Source organism: Haliotis asinina, chromosome 9 (assembly GCF_037392515.1).
Source record: "Haliotis asinina isolate JCU_RB_2024 chromosome 9, JCU_Hal_asi_v2, whole genome shotgun sequence".
Classification (NCBI taxonomy): Eukaryota; Metazoa; Mollusca; class Gastropoda; order Lepetellida; family Haliotidae; genus Haliotis; species Haliotis asinina.
In genome coordinates, this window is record NC_090288.1 from 26743816 (window position 1) to 26767995 (window position 24180).

At 38.9% G+C, this 24180-nt stretch overlaps 1 protein-coding gene across 2 annotated transcripts; it reads right to left on the bottom strand.

Annotated features, from left to right (window-relative positions):
- Positions 1 to 582: 582 nt before the first annotated feature.
- Positions 583 to 24012, bottom strand: LOC137295532 (mannose-1-phosphate guanyltransferase beta-like). 2 transcript variants are annotated; one of them, XM_067826914.1, is made up of 10 exons: positions 23928 to 24012; positions 11604 to 11743; positions 7093 to 7173; positions 6140 to 6188; positions 5451 to 5593; positions 4731 to 4889; positions 4408 to 4486; positions 3928 to 4055; positions 3316 to 3498; positions 583 to 3096 (listed from the first exon to the last, which is right to left on the bottom strand). In XM_067826914.1, exons 2-10 carry the CDS (start codon positions 11730 to 11732, stop codon positions 2965 to 2967), a joined length of 1083 nt encoding a protein of 360 aa, XP_067683015.1. In that variant the 5' UTR covers positions 11733 to 11743; positions 23928 to 24012; the 3' UTR covers positions 583 to 2964. The 2 variants fall into 2 exon arrangements, with proteins under 2 accessions (XP_067683015.1, XP_067683014.1); XM_067826913.1 differs by lacking the exon at positions 23928 to 24012 and adding an exon at positions 14155 to 14188.
- Positions 24013 to 24180: the final 168 nt, after the last annotated feature.

Consider the following 24180-nt stretch of genomic DNA (forward strand, 5'->3'; position numbering starts at 1 on the left):
AGACAGCACAAACATAGTGTTTATGGGATTGACACTCCACCAGGAACAAGCAAACACAATCATGTTTGCAGGGTATGAAACTCCCAAAAATTTCAGCGAGATCATAGGACTGGTTAGATGTAAAACTTGCCAGCCCACAAGTCTAAATTTTAACCCAACTGTCAGGTAGGTGAATTTGAGAATCTGCCAGACCATGTTGAAATTAACCCGTCCTTGGCAGTTGGGCAGGCATTAGGAAGGCTGATGCACATAAAGCTGTATTCACTGCATAACACATCTGAAGTCTGCCTGGAAAGTGTTAAGTTAGTGGGCTAATCCCCTGCTTGTCCATACCTAATGTTTAAAAATTAGTAGTTGTTACCCTGCCTATTGCACAGCATTAAGGAAACAATGCAAGGACTATTATGATATATTTATATTCAGATGTCATTCATGAGAATAAGCCTGTTAACTTAAGGGCTTCATTGATCCACTGGTTTCTAAGGTTATAATGTAGCACTGACATGGATGTCCGCTCCATTCGTCATGTGACCTATCACGGATCACACTATCCATGGCAGCTCGTGCAACACAACACAAGTGAATGTAGAAAATGTTTTAATGGTCATGATACAGCTTATGTACATATCCCAACATATACACAACCAGCAGCTGTCATTTCCACGTCTTGTCTGTCGTGAGCAAAACCTGCAATGTTTCTCTTCTCCACTCCACATGCTGTAGGGGTCATCACATACATAAACAAATTATCTGCAATGTGGTACTATCATCACTAAGATTGTTTCCCCTATATTTGAGATCAAATTTCAAAACCAGACAAGACATGTTTGCTATCTTAATCCAAACCTCCCAATTAATGCTTTGTCAACATTGTATTCCTTTAAAGTCATCTGCAAGTGTTTGTGCCACAGTAAACCTAAATATCATCATAAAAATCTGGCTGAAGTATTCAGGTACCAACAAATAAAATAAATACATGTAACATAAAGTGATCAGGTGTGTAAAACCACACCTCCAGGTCAATATCTTCATATCAACACACTCTGCATACCAAATAGAAACCCCAAATAAATAAGACAAGACTCCCTCAGTGTTAATATACAGTCAGATCTACCATCTACTTGAAGCTCATCCACAGCTGTTTATCAAAAATAAGCATGCAAGCAGGTTCACAGTGCTGATATCTACAGTGGTAGGAGCATGTTTATGTTCAACATACGACAAACAAAAATTTTAAAGCCATGTCCTGGATTGTGTAAAGCTGGAATTCTATTAATGCATCCATTTGCGTCAGAATGATAACTTGTAACATAATATGAATCAAAAACAATAACAACTGTCTGTAAATGAGTCAAGTCATACCAACAAGCATTGTGGTCAAAGTGTCAAAATTTCTATCCATTTATCATAAAAAGGAATAATGATCTCTCATGTGTAACTGATGTTAATCTCACCCAGCAATGTTAAATATGTTCACATTACTGGAGACATTCGAACAAATACCTTCTGTACATCCCTTAACATACAAGGAAAGGTCCACTACCATGTACATTTTCCACACTGTGAAGCTGATGTATAGACACATCAGTGCTGGAAACAAAGCCTGCCAGTTCTGACTGTGACAGATCAAAATTTTTAGTATCATGACTACAGGTAAATGACAATTTGGTTGCATCTACGTTCACACTGCAACAAGTGTGTGTATTTTCATGTCTGTACATGTACTCACAGAATGCCTAGCATGTACTTGTACAATGTCTCACATGTATTCCTAGAATGTCTAGCACACACTCAAAGAATGAACACAGTCGTGAGAATATTTCCACTCATGAATATGAAACGTTGAACAAATTATAAGAATGTATGTAAGCGCTATGTGAATTAATGGAGTACAAGTAGGAAATACTGCATTTTGTCTATCAGCTTACACACACACATTACTGCCATTTCTGCTGCTCCATCCGTCACACACCATTATCATATATCATCGAACTGTTCGTGGTAGTTAAGAATTTATGCCATAAAATTATGAAACAAAATAACTTTTAAGCCATAAACAGTTTATAAGGCATAATTACCATTTCATTAAATGACAGCAAAAATATGTATATAATCCTATGTAGAATATGTATATAATCCTATGATAATTAAGTTGTCGAATTGGTGAAGTAGACATTTGTAAAAACATTTTTACATGAATCACATTCATAAAAAGGTGCACAGTTAATCCCAGCAACATACACTCAACTACAGACAGTGACTTGGCATCAACAAGTACACAACAATGACCTCAGATGGTGTTATACACATTGTAATTGAACACAATCAGCAGTAGGACCCTTAGCTGTCTTCAACCAGGGACTGAATGACACAATGACAACTAAAAGCATTAATAATTACATAATATCTGGTATCTCCCTTTTGAAGATAGTGAATATTCAATGGAAATAAAAATTTTATATGGTAGGAGAGTGAATGAAAAGTTTCAACAGTTATCGCTAAGCAACCATTCAGGTACAGTCAGGTACAGTACTTTTTCAAGCCAAATTATTCCAATCTGCCAACCCAGTTTAAACAAAGTTTTGCTGAAAACAAAATATTTTGATTTTGGGCCCTAAAGGAACTAAATGGTTTATGATAAGGTAAAAGGTGACAACAGTTAAACCTGACGCAAAGATACCCAATTTGTCTGAGGCGGTTCAAACATCCAGCTCTTGCAACATTTGAAGGAATATAGTAATCAATCTGAACACTTCCCATTTAATTCAAACCTTTTAAACTAAAGTGAGCAAGTAAATGTCATTGACTTAAAGTTTTTACTTTAACCTTTTATCATGTGATCGTTTCTTAGCTTTTCATAATGATTTTGACTGCAACAACCACAATTTCTCTTGCATGTCACAACCAGTACTCTTGAAACAGCGGCTGCCAGGTACTGCTCCAGTGATCTACTACACAGCTGGCTCACATGATGATCTTAGGGTCCGGTACAGATTCTGAGATGGACTTGTGTGGCAGGATGCGGCCTCCATTGATGTACAGTTCATCTTTTACTATCACATCCTCTCCAAGTACCGACACATTCTCCATCCGGACCTGCAACACATGTACCAATTCAAACAAATGTATACTGATTCAGGTAGTATTGATGCCGCTTTTAGCAATGTTCCAGCAGATTGTACCCATGTGGGGAATAGAACCCTGATCTATAGCACGACAGGCAAATGTTTAAACCACTGAGCTACCCCACCATTCCCTGTTTCTGCTGACAAAAGGAATCGGCAAAAGTGGATCCTAATGTGTAAGACTACTCACCCAGTTCCCCACAGTACAGTTCCAGCCAATGATACAAGACTCCAGCCAAGAGTGAGACTTGATGGTAGCACCTTTAAGCACTGTACATCGCTTTATACAAACACCATCTTCTATGACAACATCTGGGCCTAATGTAACATTAGGGCCTATTCGACAGTTGTTTCCTAGTTTCACACTGGGATCCTGGACAGACAAAAAAAACCATAGTAACAGACTGTTACATCAAGCCTGACAAAAACCTCAGTAAGCTTTCTCACCACCATTACAAACAAATGTCTCTGAAGTTTTTCAAGAACAAATTTCATTCTCTGAGCTCATTTTAAAAATTATGAAAGAGACACCATCCTAATAGAAACTGACATGGTAAAGCAGTTTTGTAAAATATATAACATGTTTCATTGGACCACTTTTGTTTTTGAAAACACAATACTGGTGATATCACTGAGTGGAATTTTACATCATGCCAGCAATTGACCAACACAGTAATAATAGTAAACCATGTAATAAATAATATATGAAGACTGTTAATAATGGCTGAAACTGAACATATTAGACATGTTGTTCACTTGATACAGAATCAAACAATATTTCTGCTAGTTCAAACTAACTTACGATTAGAACATTGCCAACAATGGAAGGCCCCTGGTGTAGCTTCTCTGGGTTATTGTGTTTGAGGGAGTTCAAATATAAGCACATTCCTGTCAGGAAGTCCTTGGGCTGACCGACGTCCATCCAGAAACCTGCAACATGAACACCTGTCTTCACCATGTCCACACTGACAACAGCAGAATGAAAACAGGTTTAGCTGCACTTGTTGACACAATACAATCCGCAGTAAGCACAATACTTCATGTTTGTTGTTTAATGACACACTCAGCAATATTCTAGCTATATGGCGGCAGTCTATGAGTAATCGCGTCAGACAATCCTATGATCAACATCATCAGCATTGATCTATATAATATGGATACAATGACATGTCAACCAAGTCAGCAAGCCTGACCACCTGATACCTTTCAGTCGCCTGTTCAATTTAGCATGGTTGCTAATGACCAATTCTAACCCAAAACTTGGGGAAAAGAAGAATTTTACCTTGTAATTCCATTGCATAGAGTTCGCCATCTTGGGCCATAAATGGAAAAACTTCTTTCTCTATAGATGTTGGTTGCAGCTGAAAATTGAAGTCATCAGTGAAATGGAGCAAAGGCCTGGCACACACTTTTCATTACATTTTGAATGCAAACTATCAACAGTGCTATTAACCTCATTTATATTTTGGTATGAAATTTTTAAGACGATTTCTTCACTTTGAACATTTGAGATCCTTACTTGTATGAAGACACCATTATGTAAAGCGATTATGCCCATGGGGATATAACTTACAGCTTGACTAAGCCCTTCCAGACCAATATTACCTTTATACGTTTGAGCATGGACGGACTGAGGATGTACATTCCAGCATTGATCTTATTCGAAACGTATTCTTGGGGTTTCTCCACGAAGCGGTTGATCCTACCATTCTCTGCATCGTACACCACGACTCCATACTTGGAGGGCTCCTCAACTTTTGTCACCTGAGAACATTAACAAATTGCCTCTGGCACTGTATTTCTCATATTTAATTAATTTCATACTGCTATAAGACACCTTTACATCAATAAAACTCTGTTTAAAGTGTACATTTCATAACAATGAAAAGATAGTCATTCTTTACCGGTTGTGCCAAACCTATATCTACTTTCACCTTTAGAAATGACTTTTTGCAGTGTGGTTCATGTAGTGAAACGCTATCTCAAAAAACATGTCCAGTAAATACCACATCAGTTTGCTCACACAAGAATCACTCGCTATCACCACATTCAATAACTCATTATTAATCAGAAAACACACCATTCAACTACTAAACATTAACCACCGTTTGGTGCAACATTAACAGGTTGGTAACACAACACTGTTCAGTAACACAACACTGTTCAGAAAACAACATTCATCGAGTAGCCAACATTCATCATGTATTTAACACAACATTTACCAGGTGAGTCAATATTCATGACCAGGTAAATACCACATTGATTGGTAATTAACAGTGCCAGTGCCATGGTGTCCAAGAACTTCTGTCCACTAGGGACACCTACCACAATGGTTCCCTCTTTGCCATGGTTCCTGTGAAACAGCAGCATGTCTTTAAAAGGGAAATCACAGATGATGTCACTATTGAGGACAAAGAAGGGGTCATCGTCCTGTGTGAGCAGTTCTCGAGCCAGGGCAAGAGGACCAGCTACAACATACAAACAACTTTTAGAGAGTTTAGTTCTATACCGCTCTTAGCAATATTCCAGAATATCATGTAGAGGGAGACCAGAAATGGGCTTCACACACTGTAATTAACCTCAGGCCATCGTTGTGACAAGCACATACTTTAACGACAAGGCTACCCACCATCCATAAGAGGTGTTACATTAGTCACAAAAATAAACATCTTCTATAGGGACTGAGTAAATGTTATTAAACACTGTAGTCATCAGTAATCAAGTTCTTTCTGCTCATAATACTGGAAATCAGTAGAATGAAACTATGTACAATGTGAGCGAGTTAAAATTCTACACCGCTTTTAGCAATATTATGGCAAGGGGTCAGTGCTGCAATGCCCTAAAAATATGAGCAGCCATTCTGTACTGTTAGGTCCATCATGTGTAGTCAGTCAAATCACAGAGCCACAGTCCCTGTCTCCTATTTTCTGGGGAGGTCCCAAGTTACCTGATGGTATGTCTGTCTAAAGATCTGACAAATCTGGCAAATCACTAGCTACCAGTGTTAAACATACCTGTGCCAAGGGGCTCTGATTCTAGTGATATTGTGATCTTAATTCCAAGCTGCAAACAAAACAATGACAACATTAGGATGCTATTCACATTAACACTATCAACTCTAATATGTTGAAACTTATCAAAAGAAACTACTTAACTACATAGAAAAGCTTGTCATATTGAAATGCTTGTTATAAATTTCAAGCATCCATGATAACAAGTGTTAATCTGCAAATGATGCTGTTATGTATTTAATCATAACAAACAAAAATATTACACAGTAAAGCTACCTAGTACATACAAGCTGAAAGTGTGAATCAGACTCCCCTCAAAAAAAAATGACTCACTCTCACAATATGCAGTTCTAAAGTATACCCTACCTATCAGATGCCAATTTTTTTCTTCGAAAGATTGGACATCAAATTAGTGACCGTTTGAGGATTACAGCCGTATCACAGCAGGGAATGGTAAAAATAGTATTGGTACAGCAAGCCCACCAGTCAGAATGTAAGAACTAGGGCTCGTTAAAATCACTGATAATCAGAAATATCATTGGTAGGAAACAATATTATTAAATGATTATTGAAATGAAAACTAAGACATCTATAATATCATACATGAACTTTTGTAATAGAAAAAGGTTTTGAATTTCTCACACAACATAAAAACTAGGACTTCATTCATGGTCTGCTCCTAAATTATGATAAGGATGTTGTTTTGTTAACAGTGCATGCAAAAACATGTCAATACTCACCAGTGATGCAAAATATATTAATTCCTTTCAACGTTAGGTCTGACATTTATCGATAATCAATCTATTTTAGGTTAACAGTTATTGATCACTACATTAATCCTAGGTATGAATTCTACAGATGAGCAGAATATTGTTCTCTCAGTTTGCCACCCACTTATTTGTATTGTAGAGCTTATCATTTCAGGCATTGATTTCCTCTCATTCTTTTTTCCTCACCTGTTCTTCTAAACACTTGAGTTCCTTCTCCATTTGTTCGGCCCGGTAACTGACCGCCAAGATGATGTGCTTAACACCTGCCTAGAACAAACCAGATGTGTAATCGGTTATCTGTCAAATCTAGCGGCAGCTAATGATAATACATGAATTAACAATTCAGGTGTCTCTGGGCAACTAAACACAACTGTCAGCTGATCACATATTCAGAAAGCCTGGCTTCCTCAGTGAGTGTCAATAGAGAAACTGACGCAGCAGATGTGACAGGTTATAATCAATGCTCTGTATACTGATGGAAAAAGTGGTTGTGTCAAATATTACATTTCACTGAAGTGAGCAAGTTAGTTGGGTTTAACAGCATTCTTGTCACATCATGTGCTTAAGACAAATGTGGAATGAAAATCAAAAGAGAGGCTGTGTCAGGTCATAGAAAGTTGAATCCCCTGGGTCTCTGTCTCCAGTTATACTGAACACACCAGTAATTTGTTGCAAAATTTCAAAGTGTTCCCTTAATCATATTCTTCAGTTTATATCTAATTTGTCGAACATATTTTTCAAATGCTTCATTTCAAAGTATCCTTTGTAAGCTGATATCTACTTAAACTTCAAAACTGTGAAGACTAGTTTCTTGAAAGTTCAAACAAAACTTTAGTTTTCATGGAGAAATTCTAAATGCCCTTGAACTAGATTGATTACACGATGCCATTTAGAAAGTGGTCAAATGTAACATATGTCATATTTGGGATTTCACTTTCTTAGTAAAGTACAAATTCTAGTACTTTTTTCGGTTGAGTCCCATCCGGGATTCGAACCCGCACCCTCAGAGTCAGGCACCTAATCGCCAGCACACAAAGTCAGCCGCCTAGCCTGCTCAGCCACCGCGACTTCCACAAAAAATGAAAGTCGGACAACTGGTAGTCTAGATTGCGTACTTTGTGTACCCCTCTGATAAGTGTAAATTGGCACGGCTCCCACGGCCGAAAGCTATGATTACACGATGCCATTTAGAAAGTGGTCAAATGTAACATATGTCATATTTGGGATTTCACTTTCTTAGTAAAGTACAAATTCTAGTACTTTTTTCGGTTGAGTCCCATCCGGGATTCGAACCCGCACCCTCAGAGTCAGGCACCTAATCGCCAGCACACAAAGTCAGCCGCCTAGCCTGCTCAGCCACCGCGACTTCCACAAAAAATGAAAGTCGGACAACTGGTAGTCTAGATTGCGTACTTTGTGTACCCCTCTGATAAGTGTAAATTGGCACGGCTCCCACGGCCGAAAGCTATGATTACACGATGCCATTTAGAAAGTGGTCAAATGTAACATATGTCATATTTGGGATTTCACTTTCTTAGTAAAGTACAAATTCTAGTACTTTTTTCGGTTGAGTCCCATCCGGGATTCGAACCCGCACCCTCAGAGTCAGGCACCTAATCGCCAGCACACAAAGTCAGCCGCCTAGCCTGCTCAGCCACCGCGACTTCCACAAAAAATGAAAGTCGGACAACTGGTAGTCTAGATTGCGTACTTTGTGTACCCCTCTGATAAGTGTAAATTGGCACGGCTCCCACGGCCGAAAGCTATGATTACACGATGCCATTTAGAAAGTGGTCAAATGTAACATATGTCATATTTGGGATTTCACTTTCTTAGTAAAGTACAAATTCTAGTACTTTTTTCGGTTGAGTCCCATCCGGGATTCGAACCCGCACCCGCAGAGTCAGGCACCTAATCGCCAGCACACAAAGTCAGCCGCCTAGCCTGCTCAGCCACCGCGACTTCCACAAAAAATGAAAGTCGGACAACTGGTAGTCTAGATTGCGTACTTTGTGTACCCCTCTGATAAGTGTAAATTGGCACGGCTCCCACGGCCGAAAGCTATGATTACACGATGCCATTTAGAAAGTGGTCAAATGTAACATATGTCATATTTGGGATTTCACTTTCTTAGTAAAGTACAAATTCTAGTACTTTTTTCGGTTGAGTCCCATCCGGGATTCGAACCCGCACCCTCAGAGTCAGGCACCTAATCGCCAGCACACAAAGTCAGCCGCCTAGCCTGCTCAGCCACCGCGACTTCCACAAAAAATGAAAGTCGGACAACTGGTAGTCTAGATTGCGTACTTTGTGTACCCCTCTGATAAGTGTAAATTGGCACGGCTCCCACGGCCGAAAGCTATGATTACACGATGCCATTTAGAAAGTGGTCAAATGTAACATATGTCATATTTGGGATTTCACTTTCTTAGTAAAGTACAAATTCTAGTACTTTTTTCGGTTGAGTCCCATCCGGGATTCGAACCCGCACCCTCAGAGTCAGGCACCTAATCGCCAGCACACAAAGTCAGCCGTCTAGCCTGCTCAGCCACCGCGACTTCCACAAAAAATGAAAGTCGGACAACTGGTAGTCTAGATTGCGTACTTTGTGTACCCCTCTGATAAGTGTAAATTGGCACGGCTCCCACGGCCGAAAGCTATGATTACACGATGCCATTTAGAAAGTGGTCAAATGTAACATATGTCATATTTGGGATTTCACTTTCTTAGTAAAGTACAAATTCTAGTACTTTTTTCGGTTGAGTCCCATCCGGGATTCGAACCCGCACCCTCAGAGTCAGGCACCTAATCGCCAGCACACAAAGTCAGCCGCCTAGCCTGCTCAGCCACCGCGACTTCCACAAAAAATGAAAGTCGGACAACTGGTAGTCTAGATTGCGTACTTTGTGTACCCCTCTGATAAGTGTAAATTGGCACGGCTCCCACGGCCGAAAGCTATGATTACACGATGCCATTTAGAAAGTGGTCAAATGTAACATATGTCATATTTGGGATTTCACTTTCTTAGTAAAGTACAAATTCTAGTACTTTTTTCGGTTGAGTCCCATCCGGGATTCGAACCCGCACCCTCAGAGTCAGGCACCTAATCGCCAGCACACAAAGTCAGCCGCCTAGCCTGCTCAGCCACCGCGACTTCCACAAAAAATGAAAGTCGGACAACTGGTAGTCTAGATTGCGTACTTTGTGTACCCCTCTGATAAGTGTAAATTGGCACGGCTCCCACGGCCGAAAGCTATGATTACACGATGCCATTTAGAAAGTGGTCAAATGTAACATATGTCATATTTGGGATTTCACTTTCTTAGTAAAGTACAAATTCTAGTACTTTTTTCGGTTGAGTCCCATCCGGGATTCGAACCCGCACCCTCAGAGTCAGGCACCTAATCGCCAGCACACAAAGTCAGCCGCCTAGCCTGCTCAGCCACCGCGACTTCCACAAAAAATGAAAGTCGGACAACTGGTAGTCTAGATTGCGTACTTTGTGTACCCCTCTGATAAGTGTAAATTGGCACGGCTCCCACGGCCGAAAGCTATGATTACACGATGCCATTTAGAAAGTGGTCAAATGTAACATATGTCATATTTGGGATTTCACTTTCTTAGTAAAGTACAAATTCTAGTACTTTTTTCGGTTGAGTCCCATCCGGGATTCGAACCCGCACCCTCAGAGTCAGGCACCTAATCGCCAGCACACAAAGTCAGCCGCCTAGCCTGCTCAGCCACCGCGACTTCCACAAAAAATGAAAGTCGGACAACTGGTAGTCTAGATTGCGTACTTTGTGTACCCCTCTGATAAGTGTAAATTGGCACGGCTCCCACGGCCGAAAGCTATGATTACACGATGCCATTTAGAAAGTGGTCAAATGTAACATATGTCATATTTGGGATTTCACTTTCTTAGTAAAGTACAAATTCTAGTACTTTTTCGGTTGAGTCCCATCCGGGATTCGAACCCGCACCCTCAGAGTCAGGCACCTAATCGCCAGCACACAAAGTCAGCCGCCTAGCCTGCTCAGCCACCGCGACTTCCACAAAAAATGAAAGTCGGACAACTGGTAGTCTAGATTGCGTACTTTGTGTACCCCTCTGATAAGTGTAAATTGGCACGGCTCCTAATCCATTTTTTGTGGAAGTCGCGGTGGCTGAGCAGGCTAGGCGGCTGACTTTGTGTGCTGGCGATTAGGTGCCTGACTCTGAGGGTGCGGGTTCGAATCCCGGATGGGACTCAACCGAAAAAAGTACTAGAATTTGTACTTTACTAAGAAAGTGAAATCCCAAATATGACATATGTTACATTGAACTAGATTGTCCAAAAGGGAGATTACTCTCTAGACCAAAAAGGTCAATTCACAACATTGAGACATGAAAATTTTCTTGCTAAGCCATTACTGCAATTTAGTTCCATTATCTTACGACAGTTCTGTAAATGCAATGGTAGTTAAACACATTTAGTATCCTGCAGTGCATCCATTAACTAATACAGTCAAGAATCTGGATACTTTATGCTAAAGGGTAAGTAGCATGTAGTCAGTGTTTAGCAAAATATCATGCCAACATTGATGAAATTCAAAATTGTACAACTTTCAGCTTGTCTTTGATCTATGGATAACATGAAAATATATGTTCAGTCCTCTACTAAGGATATTAATAACAAACGTCAAATATGAAACAGTTACCTCAACTAGTGCCTCCACCTGGTGTAGCAGCATGGGTTTGTTCCCAAACTCGACCAAGGGCTTGGCTTTACTGAGAGTTAATGGACGTAACCGTGTGCCATACCCACCGACCAGGATGAGAGCCTTCATGTTGCCAAGTTCTGCAACAGTCAATATATCACGATAACATGTGCCACTAGACACGATGTAATCATAATGTGAGCCACGAAACAGTACATCACCAAACTGTGTGTCACTAGATAGTACATCACCTTAACGTGTGCCACTCAAAAATATACCTACATAAAAATGTGCCACTAGACTGTATATCACTGTAACATGTGGCACTAAACAGTATATCCCTGCAGCATGTGCTACTAGGCGGTATATCACCTTTCAGTGTGCTCTTAGACAGTATATGACCTTAAGTGTGCCACTTAATAGCATATCAACATAGAATGTGCCACTAGACACAATATATCTCCATACAGCGTGCCACACAGCAGTATATATAAACCTTTCATTTATTTTCTTATACTGAAAATTAATATAGCATTTGATTTAAGGTGCAGATTTTGAACTAATCAGTAAATTCTCTTCTATACTGAAATACAAGACACCGCTGCTAAGCCAGAAACTGGGAACAGCTTCATTTCAAGTGTGGATGTTTATACTGACAACTGCTTGGGACTATGAAACAAGGACCTCTGTGTAGGTCTAAAAAATCTATGGATTAAATATAATATAATAGCTGTATTTTGAACCAGTTTTCAAGGGAGTGGGCAAAGATGTTTCATGGGTATCTGCTCAACAGTGTCAGCCATTTTCTTTATTTTGGTCACCTATAGTTTCACTACACTACTAGTCAACAAGAATCTGGTGCCTGATCTGTTCTTGACTCAGGCTACTCCAAAAGAATGAAGAAAATGAAAAACTCCACATTGTTTGTCAGGATAAACACAACCTGCCACTATGATGATGCAAATCTGCGTGTGCTATAATCCAATCATATTATCATGCTCATCTTGACTGGCTTTTTTGCTCATAGTCACTTCTCTGATTATTATCGATAATCAGTCGATATTTAGGTAACAATTATACATCTCAATGATCTACAGATAACAAACCAAAGTACTTGAACTAACATCATATTATTCCTGCAGTGATGGGTCTGTAGCCAAAGTGTTTCAAATCTGGAATATAATCTCAATATTAGGAGGAAAAGTCGGCCTAGTCTGATAAAAAATTTCAGTGATAAAATGAAGCCAAATAAACTAACCCTTTGAGCAGACTGTACACTACAATGATCCATTATCTATAATATCTACTTTCCAGTTATAATAACTAACCCTAGACATACTAACTGCCATGACACTATAGCTGGGGCCTGCCACTCATAAATTGTCAAAAAGTCTTAAGTATTCAGATGGACGTTATTCTGGAGCACTAAGTTGCCATTACCTTATGTTCTATTCCTATTCATACCCATATCTAAACAAACTGACCCCACCCGGATTTTCATTCATTCATTCCCTGGTGTCTCACTATCACCTGTGTACACACCTACAGCCCGTTTACTACCTGTATATCATTCTATAACATCATCTCCAATATACATTCCTCTGACAGTGGAAACATAACGGCCCTATCACTCTTCCTTTTTCTCTTGGTGATATACCTCCTAAATCTCAGGCTCTCTTAATTTCATCCTAACCAGCATGTAAAATCAGTTCATTTTCTAGGACACTTACTTATGAAGAAAAGAAAATCTTCATGAGATTTGCCTCTACCAAAATCCCTGCTTTAATATAAAGTTGTAACTCTTCAGATCATATTATCCTCTATCTATCAGTGCTGACGTGACGTTTTTCAGGATATAGACACACATATCAACAGTAACATCTGTTGACATTACTACAGCTTGGTATATTCTATATTTGTCACATTTAATCACACTGATGTGAGACATTTAGAAATGTAAACCTGATGTAGTGTGTGAACAATCACATGTTATACCACTCGGGGAATCAACAACTGGAAACTTGTAAGCTACATCTATGCACTTCACATTACCACTTCACATTACCACAATCACCTTGGTTCTCTCAATAACGGACAAACTAGCCAGAAACTGTAATGGGGTTCACTGATCCTTGAAGCTTGATTGTATAAAGCCACCTTAAGTTTGAATTCAAGGACCACTTGAATATGGAACTTAACCCATGGACCCCTTTCAAGCTTTAAAAACACTGCCTGGCAAAATCAAACCATCTTACTATTTACCTCAATATAATACTAGCTGTATGATCTTTACATGACTGTAAAGTTGTTATAAATTTAAATCTATAATACAAACATGTAAATAGAAGGAAACAGATCTGAAAAGCAAATGATACGCTCTTCAGAGTCTTGACCAAATCCATATTTACTCACAAAAATATATCACGACTTTCATGTGCTAGAACCATCCAATTTTGCCAAGGTGTATATTTAAGTTCTCAACCGGCAGGGTTAACCAATAAATAACAGACACATTCTTCCTGCTACGTGTTACTAAACAGCAAATCATTACCTTTCTTCATGGTTGCCTAAGTCCAGAGTGTGACGTGTGACGTAGCCAGTCAGTACCTACACTGACACACACTTAAGTCCCAGAGTTTATATGTAAGGCTACAGCAAACAGTCCATTGCCCTATACAAGCTGCTACATGATCAATGGCTGCATAGCCACACAGTACAAGGACTACTGCTTTTGATACAGGTATTTACAATCTTCAATGCTTGAGTGGTCAGACTGAATGCCATTTGCCCACCCCCTACCCCCAAAAACTTAAACCAGTATAATTACTTCCTAATTCTTTCTTTCATTTAGTTAAGTGCAGATTTTGACTTCTCATTAAGTTATTGTTAATCAATATATTGGCAGCACAAGATTCTCAATCTACTTTATGCCAAACAATTTCCCCCAATTAATACCTAAACCTGTTCATAGATGCCTTTTTCCAAAACATACAATTCTGTAAATGCTCTGTTGTGAAGTTTGGGCTATAAACACAAAGCTAGGCGAGGTACAGACAACTCCTTTTCCTGACCCAACATTTTTATCTGATACTAAATACACGCTACATAGAGTGCTTCATTTATCCAGACAATGAATTTTAATTACCAACATTGTAAAATACACACTATTGTGTCCCTCTTTCCGAACAGCCACCATGCTTGACAATGTTTGTTTGGCCATTCATCAACATGTTACATGTTAATTTATTCATAATCATTATCCTTCTTTGAGTGGCACTTTTAAAAGTTCAGTCACATAAGGACAACTTTTGTGGATGAACAACCTCTTTATTCACGTGGTGCAACATTTCTTCATAGACTCTTGCATTGTTATCATGCAGGAATGACAATGATACAAAAATCTGAATTCAAATTCACACCACCTGAATGAAGTTGTTTGTCCATAAAGTTTGTCCTTATCTAATTCAGAATCACTCCTACAGAAAGGGATGGTATAACATGCTTGTGTTTTTATAACAATTTATCCCAAACATAGGATTTTGCTATCCCAAATACAGCATTGGTGGGTATTTTGTAGCTGCAAATACATAAGTACAGTTGGTAAAGAAATCTTAATCTTTGCATCTAGCACAGTCATCCAATCAGGACAGGAGATGCAATATAAAATCAAGCTGAGTAATGATTTATGTCAAATTCCTCATTTACAAAGACCAGGTTTTCAGTTGCATTTAGCAAGGGGTATGCCGTCATGATTTTATGCACATAATATTCAAAAGATCTTACATACACTGTATGAAATAGCATCTGTCCAGCAGCCTGCTGCTTGGTAGTTATGTGGTGGGCTTACAACTTTATTTTATAGCCAGCCCTGTGGGCCAGTATTTTTCCATAGGGTATATATTTGATCATGTGACTGACTATGGGAAATATTTCGAAAATGATTTTCAACCGTGGTAGGGCTGGTTACATGTCAACAGGGCCGGCAACATTTTTAAGTTATCAGTCCCATGGGCTTCCTGTTTTATTTAGGAGTTTCATACACTGCTACATATTTCATAACATTATTCATAACAATTTTATACTGTTTTAGAACTTTTCGATTTATTCAACTGTACCATAATTGATAAAATTAAACTTTAGGATAAGATGTAAATTTTCACATTAAGATAGGGAAATAAGAAATTCTGATATATGGAGACTCCAGGCAGTGTTTGAGAAAACACATATGCCAGTATAAGAGAACAGTAAGAATAACTAAGACTAACGGAGGCACACAGATAATGAAACTAGAAATACAGTCAGGTTTACATGAAAATTGAATTATGACAGAGTAAATGTAGACACCACAAAGGATTGTGACGCAAATTCACTGTACCAATATCTCCTTTGTAAATCAGTTTATCATTCATCTCATTCAATTCAGGGAAACTACAGCTCTTAAAATATGAAATCCTTGAATCCTTGTCACCGTTATGGTTAAGTTAAACATCTAGTGGATCCAAATTCTTTAAACAGCAGCAAGCATCAAGTATCATGGGACCACCTTTGTACACTGGTCATTTTGAAATAAATTATGTATCAGAGTCTGACTTATATATTACTTGACAAAACAGTTTTCACATGAAATGCCTATTACCATAACAAATGCACTGACAATGTGTTAACAAATAGGCCCACTCAACAACTTATCTCTGATCTACATGGCTGTGAACTGTTGATGTCAACATGGACCAGAATGATGCTACATGCTCATGTACTATCAGTCATAAAACAGAGGACAAACTGTGTCACAGACATTCAGTCATTCAATATTTATTTCTCTCTATCCCTTAGCACACTAGTTGTTAAAAAATAAGGCGAAATAGTTACGTTGAAACACATTTAGGCTATGTAATTCAATGTGTTATTTTAAAGAAGAACATATGTTAAATCTTGGACAAGAAAAAGTAAATAAGACAGAAGGCATCCTTGATTATCCAGCATAATAACCCTGTTCCATTATGAGACACATGCCCTTGTCCCCTATTCTACAAGAGCTTTTTTGAAGGGGTGACATTTGTATCGCCTCTCTAACAGAACTTCTGTCACTCAAAAGCTCCACAACATTTCAAAATGATACTTCTTAGAGACAGATAGGCATAAATCTACATGAACACTAGATACTTGCATATTTTCTTTCAGCTAGTTAGATCTTTTCTTGAATATTAAGACAGGGAAGGCTACTGCACTAAGTGTCCCCTGTCATATTTCCTTCATAATAGTAATGTGTGACTTTACAGCAGCGATAGAAACACAAGTACCCTTTGACAAAATAACTTAAAAACAATTACATCATTTCAAATAATTGTTAAATAAATCTGTAAACATCATATAAACCTGTAAATTTGAAAGCTAGATTTCCAGAACACAATCATGAGTTCAAGAATAATTAAAGGTTAAATGCAATGTAAAACTTTGCAGATTCTGATACCTTTCGGTATGCACTTACCTAAACAAATCATCAAAAATGCCAATTCAACCTATAAAGTTGAAAAAAAAGCGTGATGGAAAAAGCCCACGAAATCAGAGTTCAAACAATTCACTAATTTTCCCCAAGCGTTAGGGGAAAAAGTGGTTTCAACAGCTATGCTGCACTGCACTCATAATGCATGCGCAGTGAATAGGTTCGCGGAGCTTGTAAAAGTATGCACTGCCCGTAGTATGAGGTCGTGAGCAGTAGTCTGATCTTAGTTGAGTACACTAACAAGTAAATAATCTACTTGTTACATAAAAAAACAAAACATGTTGATTGTGATGAGCAGACTCTATCACAGAGGAAGCTAAATGTCTGGTTATATGTCTGCCTGTCTGTCTGCTAATGACAATATGCAATGAACAACTTCAATCACTGATAATATGCAGTTACCACCTATCGGGCTTATAAGCCACAAACCAAGAGCCGGTTAAGCTTATCGGCAAATGAACCAGTAGCCAGTGCAAAAGCTGCATTACACTTGAGTGCACTCCCACCGGCTCTGACTGGGTTCAGTATTGCTACTTCTTCGTTTTGAGTAAGGTAAACCAAAGTACAAAATACAGAACTTTTGATTAGCGATTATACGCTGATTATTTTCTTTATTTATTTTTTCTTAATCAGCAATGCATTTTATATTTTATGAATGAGTGATAACTGTTTTAATTAGGTTTCATTTTTGGTCTGCATCATTCTCTTCCCACAGTGGTTACTTGTCACATCTTCCTACATCACTTCTGTTCTAATACGACCCTTTCATGATGCGAGTGTTCAAGACTTGTGATTGGAGGCAATCAGATTTAGTAGTGCAATCAGCGACCTTGTTTCAAAAGTGATAGTTCGAGAGATCTCAGTAATTTCCGGATGCATCGTGAAAACTAGAACCTCTTCCCGAGCGCGATACTCAAATGTTTCTTCTAGACAGAACTCAGTCATGTCATTTTTGTTTCTCCACATTGCTTGTATTTGTCAAGCTGAATCTAAGTCGATGTAACACATGTTCTGATTGGACAGAAAAAAGGGAGATAAATCTGCTGCCATTTTTTGACGCTAGGGGATTTTCTGAGAACCGCGAAATATGGCTGTATTAGAACAGAGGGTCGTAGGAAGATATGACAAGTAACCTCTGTGGGAAGAGAATGGGCCTGCATGTGACCTTTAAGTTTCACTTGACCTGGACACATAAAACAAACAACAAACTATGCCATCATCAAAAACATGACCTATTGTTGTTCTTACTGTTGTTCCCATGATACATTGTGAGACTGAGAGTGCCACTAATAAACAGTTTGATGGGGTGCAGGTAAAGGTTTTGAATAATTTCAGTTCGTCAGTTTATCCCATTTTGAATTAAATGAATCATGTTGATCATTATCTTATAGTTTTAATCATGTCTCAAGGGTATGGTGAAAATATTTTGTCTGTGCCATGGCATAGAAATTAAGCACTGTTTTGCTCCCCGTCAAAGAAAACTTATACATTAATCAAATTAGAACTAGCAATATTTCTGGAAAGAAACAGAACTCACTATATTTATTTTATTCTGCATTTAGACAATGTCATGTCTTGTTCACTTCCAGCCATCATAAAATTTCCATGTCCCCTGCTGGGATTCAAACCACAGCCTACTGATTCGACGCTGGATGCCTTGTCCACATGACCAAACAGGTCTACAGAAGGCACATCCTTGGCCACAGAGCCGATTACTGAGACTTACTTTGCTCAGATCCATATTTGTCCTATATAACGGCCACAAAATTTACAAGTCCCCTGCTGAGATTCAAACCAAGGGCCTGCTTGCAGCTCAACTATCAACAATTTCAATACTGTAAATCATTAAATTTTTGCGAGCATGATATTTTTGCGAAAATTGCGAATGACTTAAGCTCGCAAATATATCATGACGCAATTTGCTGGTAGAATGCAATGAATAATCAGCAAACAACCTGTCCTATCTTTGCTTCATTATTCACCACTTCATATAAATTAACAATAGATCTAGACAATACATATATTAAGCAATGACAACAACGCGAAGAATGACTAATTACTAGCATTACTCGTACTCACGTGTCACAAGTCAAACAATGGATGCCTGAACAAAAGTCACTTAATCAGTACGTCCAATACTCCAGACAGGAGCCAACCACACAACACACATTTCTTGGAGAATGTTTGAAAGGCCGAGACCATCCAGTGGGCGTGGATAGCTTTCATGACATTTATCTGGAGATCAACAGTGAGTGAGTGAGTGAGTTTAGTTTTACGTCGCACTTAGCAATATTCCAGCTATATGGCGACGGTCTGTAAATAATCGAGTCTGGACCAGACAATCCAGTGATCAACAACATGAGCATCGATCTGCGCAATGGGGAACCAATGACATGTGTCAACCAAGTCAGCTAGTCTGACCACCCGATCCCGTTAGTCGCCTCTTACGACAAGCATAGTCACCTTTTAGGGCAAGCATGGGTTGCTGAAGGCCTATTCTACCCCGGGACCTTCACAGGTCGGAGATCAACAGCTTCGCAGACACTGACTAAACTGGTCCTTAATCAGTGCCAATTAGTTAGAGTCATTCCATTTAATTTTATCCCTTTGAACTGTTTTAAGCTTATCTGGCCTATGCAGCAAGTGTTGTTTTTAGGAAAACATCACTGATTGCATACATGCGGAAGTACTCCACTAAATGGTGTTCAAGATTAGCGGCAAACTTTAATATGTGATTGGATTTACGTCAGATAAAACTTTCAGATGCAAGTAACCTTTGAAACTGTCAAACTAAACTATGTTTTGAGAATTAGGCAAGTCACAAAAATATTGTGATGCAAATATTTCATGATTTACAGTATATATAATGAACATGTCACATTCAAGTTTATCCAGAGTTCAAAACCAATGTCATATTCTCTAAATCCAGCACCCATCAAACTACTTCTAGAAGTGATTGATTGTCTGCTGCCAGTTATCAACAGGATCATCAGTTTGAGTCTTGTGCCTAAAGCATTCAAAACTGCCATTGTGAAACCTCATATCAAGAAAACATGTCTCGATCCTCAAACACTGAAAAACTAAGAGCCGGTCTTCCGCCTCCCCTTTCTTTCCAAAATCGTAGAAAAGGCTGTCAATATTATGGTCCTGGAGCATCACACATAGCTGAATCTGCCAGGGACTGAGTCATGAACTATCTATGGGTCAATATCAATAGTGGTGACTTGGCAATGCTGGGACTTCTCAATCCATCCCCTACAATCGACACAATTTACCATCAAACTTTAACCACACATCTACAATGTGACTGGTGGTTTTGACAGTGTGGCCCTAAAATGGTTTCACTCCTACCTCACCATTCAATTCCAATACGTTTCAGTCAATGGTTCCAAATCAGAGACAAAAGGACTAAACTGTAGTGTTCAAGGTTTATCATTTGGTTTATCATGAACACAAGACCAATCAGTAATGTCATCTCATCTTCCTATGTCCACTATCACCTCTATGAGGACGATACCCAGTTGTCAGACAAGTGTAGTGTGGACACTGAAGTATTGTAAACAATACTACAAAAATGGTTATCCCTTGTATTTTCTCATCTCAACTCTCAGCAAAAGGCTCATATAAAATATCAACTAGGATAACAACTACCTACTTGAGATTTCAAGCTTTAATGCTTTTCTGAATAAAATTGATATTTTATAGTTATCCTGACTCATGACGAAAGCCCTCCCACCCCTCACAGGCACACTGAATTCCAAAATTCTCGTGTCATGCGATTTGATAAGGAGAGACTGACAAGCATGGTTAGTCATTTGACAGATTTGGCATGAAAAGGGAGGCTACTGGTGGGTGAATGTATTTTACGTCCACTTCTTTTAGAAAGGAACTTCAAGGGATTTCAGGTATTCCACTACCTTCACCAGGGAGGAAGAGATAAGCAATTAAGCATGAGTCAGGATAAGGAAAAATAACCATTTTTGTAGCATTGTTTACATTACTTGGGATCAAGCATCAGAAACATGTAAACCTGCATACACAACATCCAATCCCTTCTCGTTCTGTCTGCAAAATGTGGGAGTTTATTTCAACATCTCACTCTATATGGAACAACAAATGACAGCCTAGTCAGGAAAGGAACACCTGCAGCCTTCCCAGTGATTCATCTACAGCAGCACTAATGGGGTCTTTCTTCCTTACCAGGGTGGATTACTGCAATAGTCTTCTTGCAGGAGCATCATCAGAGCAGATACGTCATCAAGAGAGGATCCAAAACACAGCTGCCACGATTGTAACCAGATCGCCAAAACAGCGCCACATCAAACCAGTTCTTAAGTCTCTGGACTGGGTCCCAGATCAGAAGAGAATCCAGTTCTAAATCCTGACACTTACCTTCCAGTGTGTCAAGGGAACAACGCCAAGCCATCTTTGTGAATTGGTCAGCGAGTACCATCTCGCCAGAAGACTCAGATCATGTTCGCAACACAATCTTGTCATTCCATGGATAAAACTGACAGCCTTTGGATGTTGGTCATTCTCTATCATTTCAGCACAATTCTGGAATGCTCTTCCAGTTGAACTTAACACTTTACCAGCAGTGACCCAATTCAAGCATTAGCTCAAAACATTCCAATTCAACTAGCACTCAGAGTTCCACCTGTGCTACTCTTACAAGTACTTTACACCCTCTGCTGTGCTCCATGCTACACAAGCAACCTTCTTATTATTTTCTGGGTCTTGAATGTAACTAGCCAAATCCTGGGCCCGTTTTAGAATACAGCACTACAAACTTCAAAAATATGTCATAATACCCTTCTACATAATTTAATGTGATTTTGTTACAAAGAAGTGTTTTTGAAACAATGCTCTGTAATGCTGGCACAGCAATGCGTTTGTCTAAGCTGGTTCCAGGGCCCCTTTGCATATGCCATCTTGCGATATGCAAGACAGGATCCAGCCTACATGGTTGTATAGCTCAGCGAATGCATGTAAGCTCCATTCAGTTATGCTTTATCTCAACTGGTACTAGCTATATCATTGCTTAAGCCTGTCAGATGTGCAACGTTTCGCAAGCACCAGTGTAAAACAATTTTCTTTTTTCACTAACACACTCATATTTATTTGTATTAAAAGGTGCTGAGATGTTATATTTTGTGTAATGTTTTTTATTTTGCAGGTTTCTTTTAATTTAGTAAGAATGTGTTGCACCTGTCACATTCTGCCATGTTCGCAGTTTGGGTCAATTTAATCATTTATATATACTTCATATTTTGGTTTCAACATAACTATTAGGACTTAATGAATCATAAATGTGAACTAACATACATATATATTTTTTTCATTCTGGAATTTGCATCATTACACAGAAGTGGAGTTGATGAGTGTTTTACTTTCCTTTTTTTGAAGTGGTAAGAATGTATTACACTGGATTCTTCAGCCATATTTGTGATGGTTTGGTTTTAGGGCTGACGGTTCAGTATTAGGGTAAGTGACTTAATCCAATATAGCAGGTACATGTCCTGTGTATTGCATGAGTACCATTTGGAGGTGTGGTGTTATATTCCTAATTCAACTTAGCTCCAAGACATGTCTTGTGAATATTTGTTCATAAACACCTTTAGAATTCAGCACCACACCTTCTCATAAGGACGTTCTCTGTGATAGGTCACATGCCACTAGACAGGCAACCAGTTTGTGAGAATCTGTTGGACACCAACCTGTGACCTTCAGATTGTTACCACGACAGCTAACCGACTGAGCTACCTCCACACTGTTACACAATGTGCAAATTTAGCAATGGTACAAATGGTGTGGGTAGACATAGAGTCTCATGATTTCAATCTACAGACAGTTGCTGAATGGCCCTGATGATATTTGGCACACTTGTCGCATTCCATAATCTATAAGATACCATTTGGTGTGGAATGAGCTGATACGGCTCGAACTGAAAACAGTTGTTGACATAAGGCGTCCGACGTTGATTTTATGGTGCATGCATTTATGACATGCTTTTATAAAAGTCATTGGGCGCTTTCGTGACAGAAAAGTGTTGTAGGGAACACATTAAGGATAATGTGGATCACGCTAAGGAGTGGGGAAGGCATGAGCATGTCTAGTGATAGCGTGATAGTGAGTTCATCATCACTGAACAAATGTAGCGAGTGAAGTGGTTTAAGTGCATGTTCCAAGCTGATTTCCATTAGCCTAAAATTTCTACGTTAAAACATTTCATTGTATACTTCTGACATCCTTTTGTGTGAAAAAGAATATTAAAAATGCAGAAGGTAAAACAAGGTCTCTTAGCCGAACCCTAAACCCATACCCTAACCCTAAACCTAAACATACATAATTCTAATAAACAGAACTGAAAAATATGGCACAGAAATTAAAGTAGTGTTATGGAAATCAACTATAGTTCATAGTAGTTGTAAGTGTGAGTATTTTTCACGCTTTCTCAGCCATTTGAGTAACTGAACCGGTTTTACATGGATAAGAGAACATTTAACCGTTTGGTAACCCCAGTACACCATCTCAAAAAGAAAAGAACCGTGTGTAGCATTAAAGTACAAGTCTAGTGGCACACACGCGTAGAAGACACGTCATAGCCCTAACTTGGCCTTAGGATTTCGATATTTCATCATTTAACAGGTGACATTTGACAGGATACATTTCGTCATTTGATTCGATTTTGATGTGGTGTAGTGTGAGACAAGTCTGACTGTTTGTGTCAACAGAGACGAGTCTCGTGTAATAACTGTTATTAATCGATGATAATTCACAGTATCTATTCATCAATCAGTTTTTTCCATTCAAACACTTACATTCCTTCCCGTAACAGATGCACTAGATCTACTGCTTGCCACGACGCTACCAGATTTTAAAACGAGGCTAACAGGATGTTCCTGCCACACCCCCAACCAACATTCGGAAGTAATCGGTTACTTACGGATATTGCGGTAATACTTGATGGTATGGAGATCGTGAAAAGGGATCGCTGGTGCTCTCTGATTGACCAGGACTTATCGTCTGCTGTAATTTTGGGTCATCATATGATTGAAATACGTCAGTGTCAGT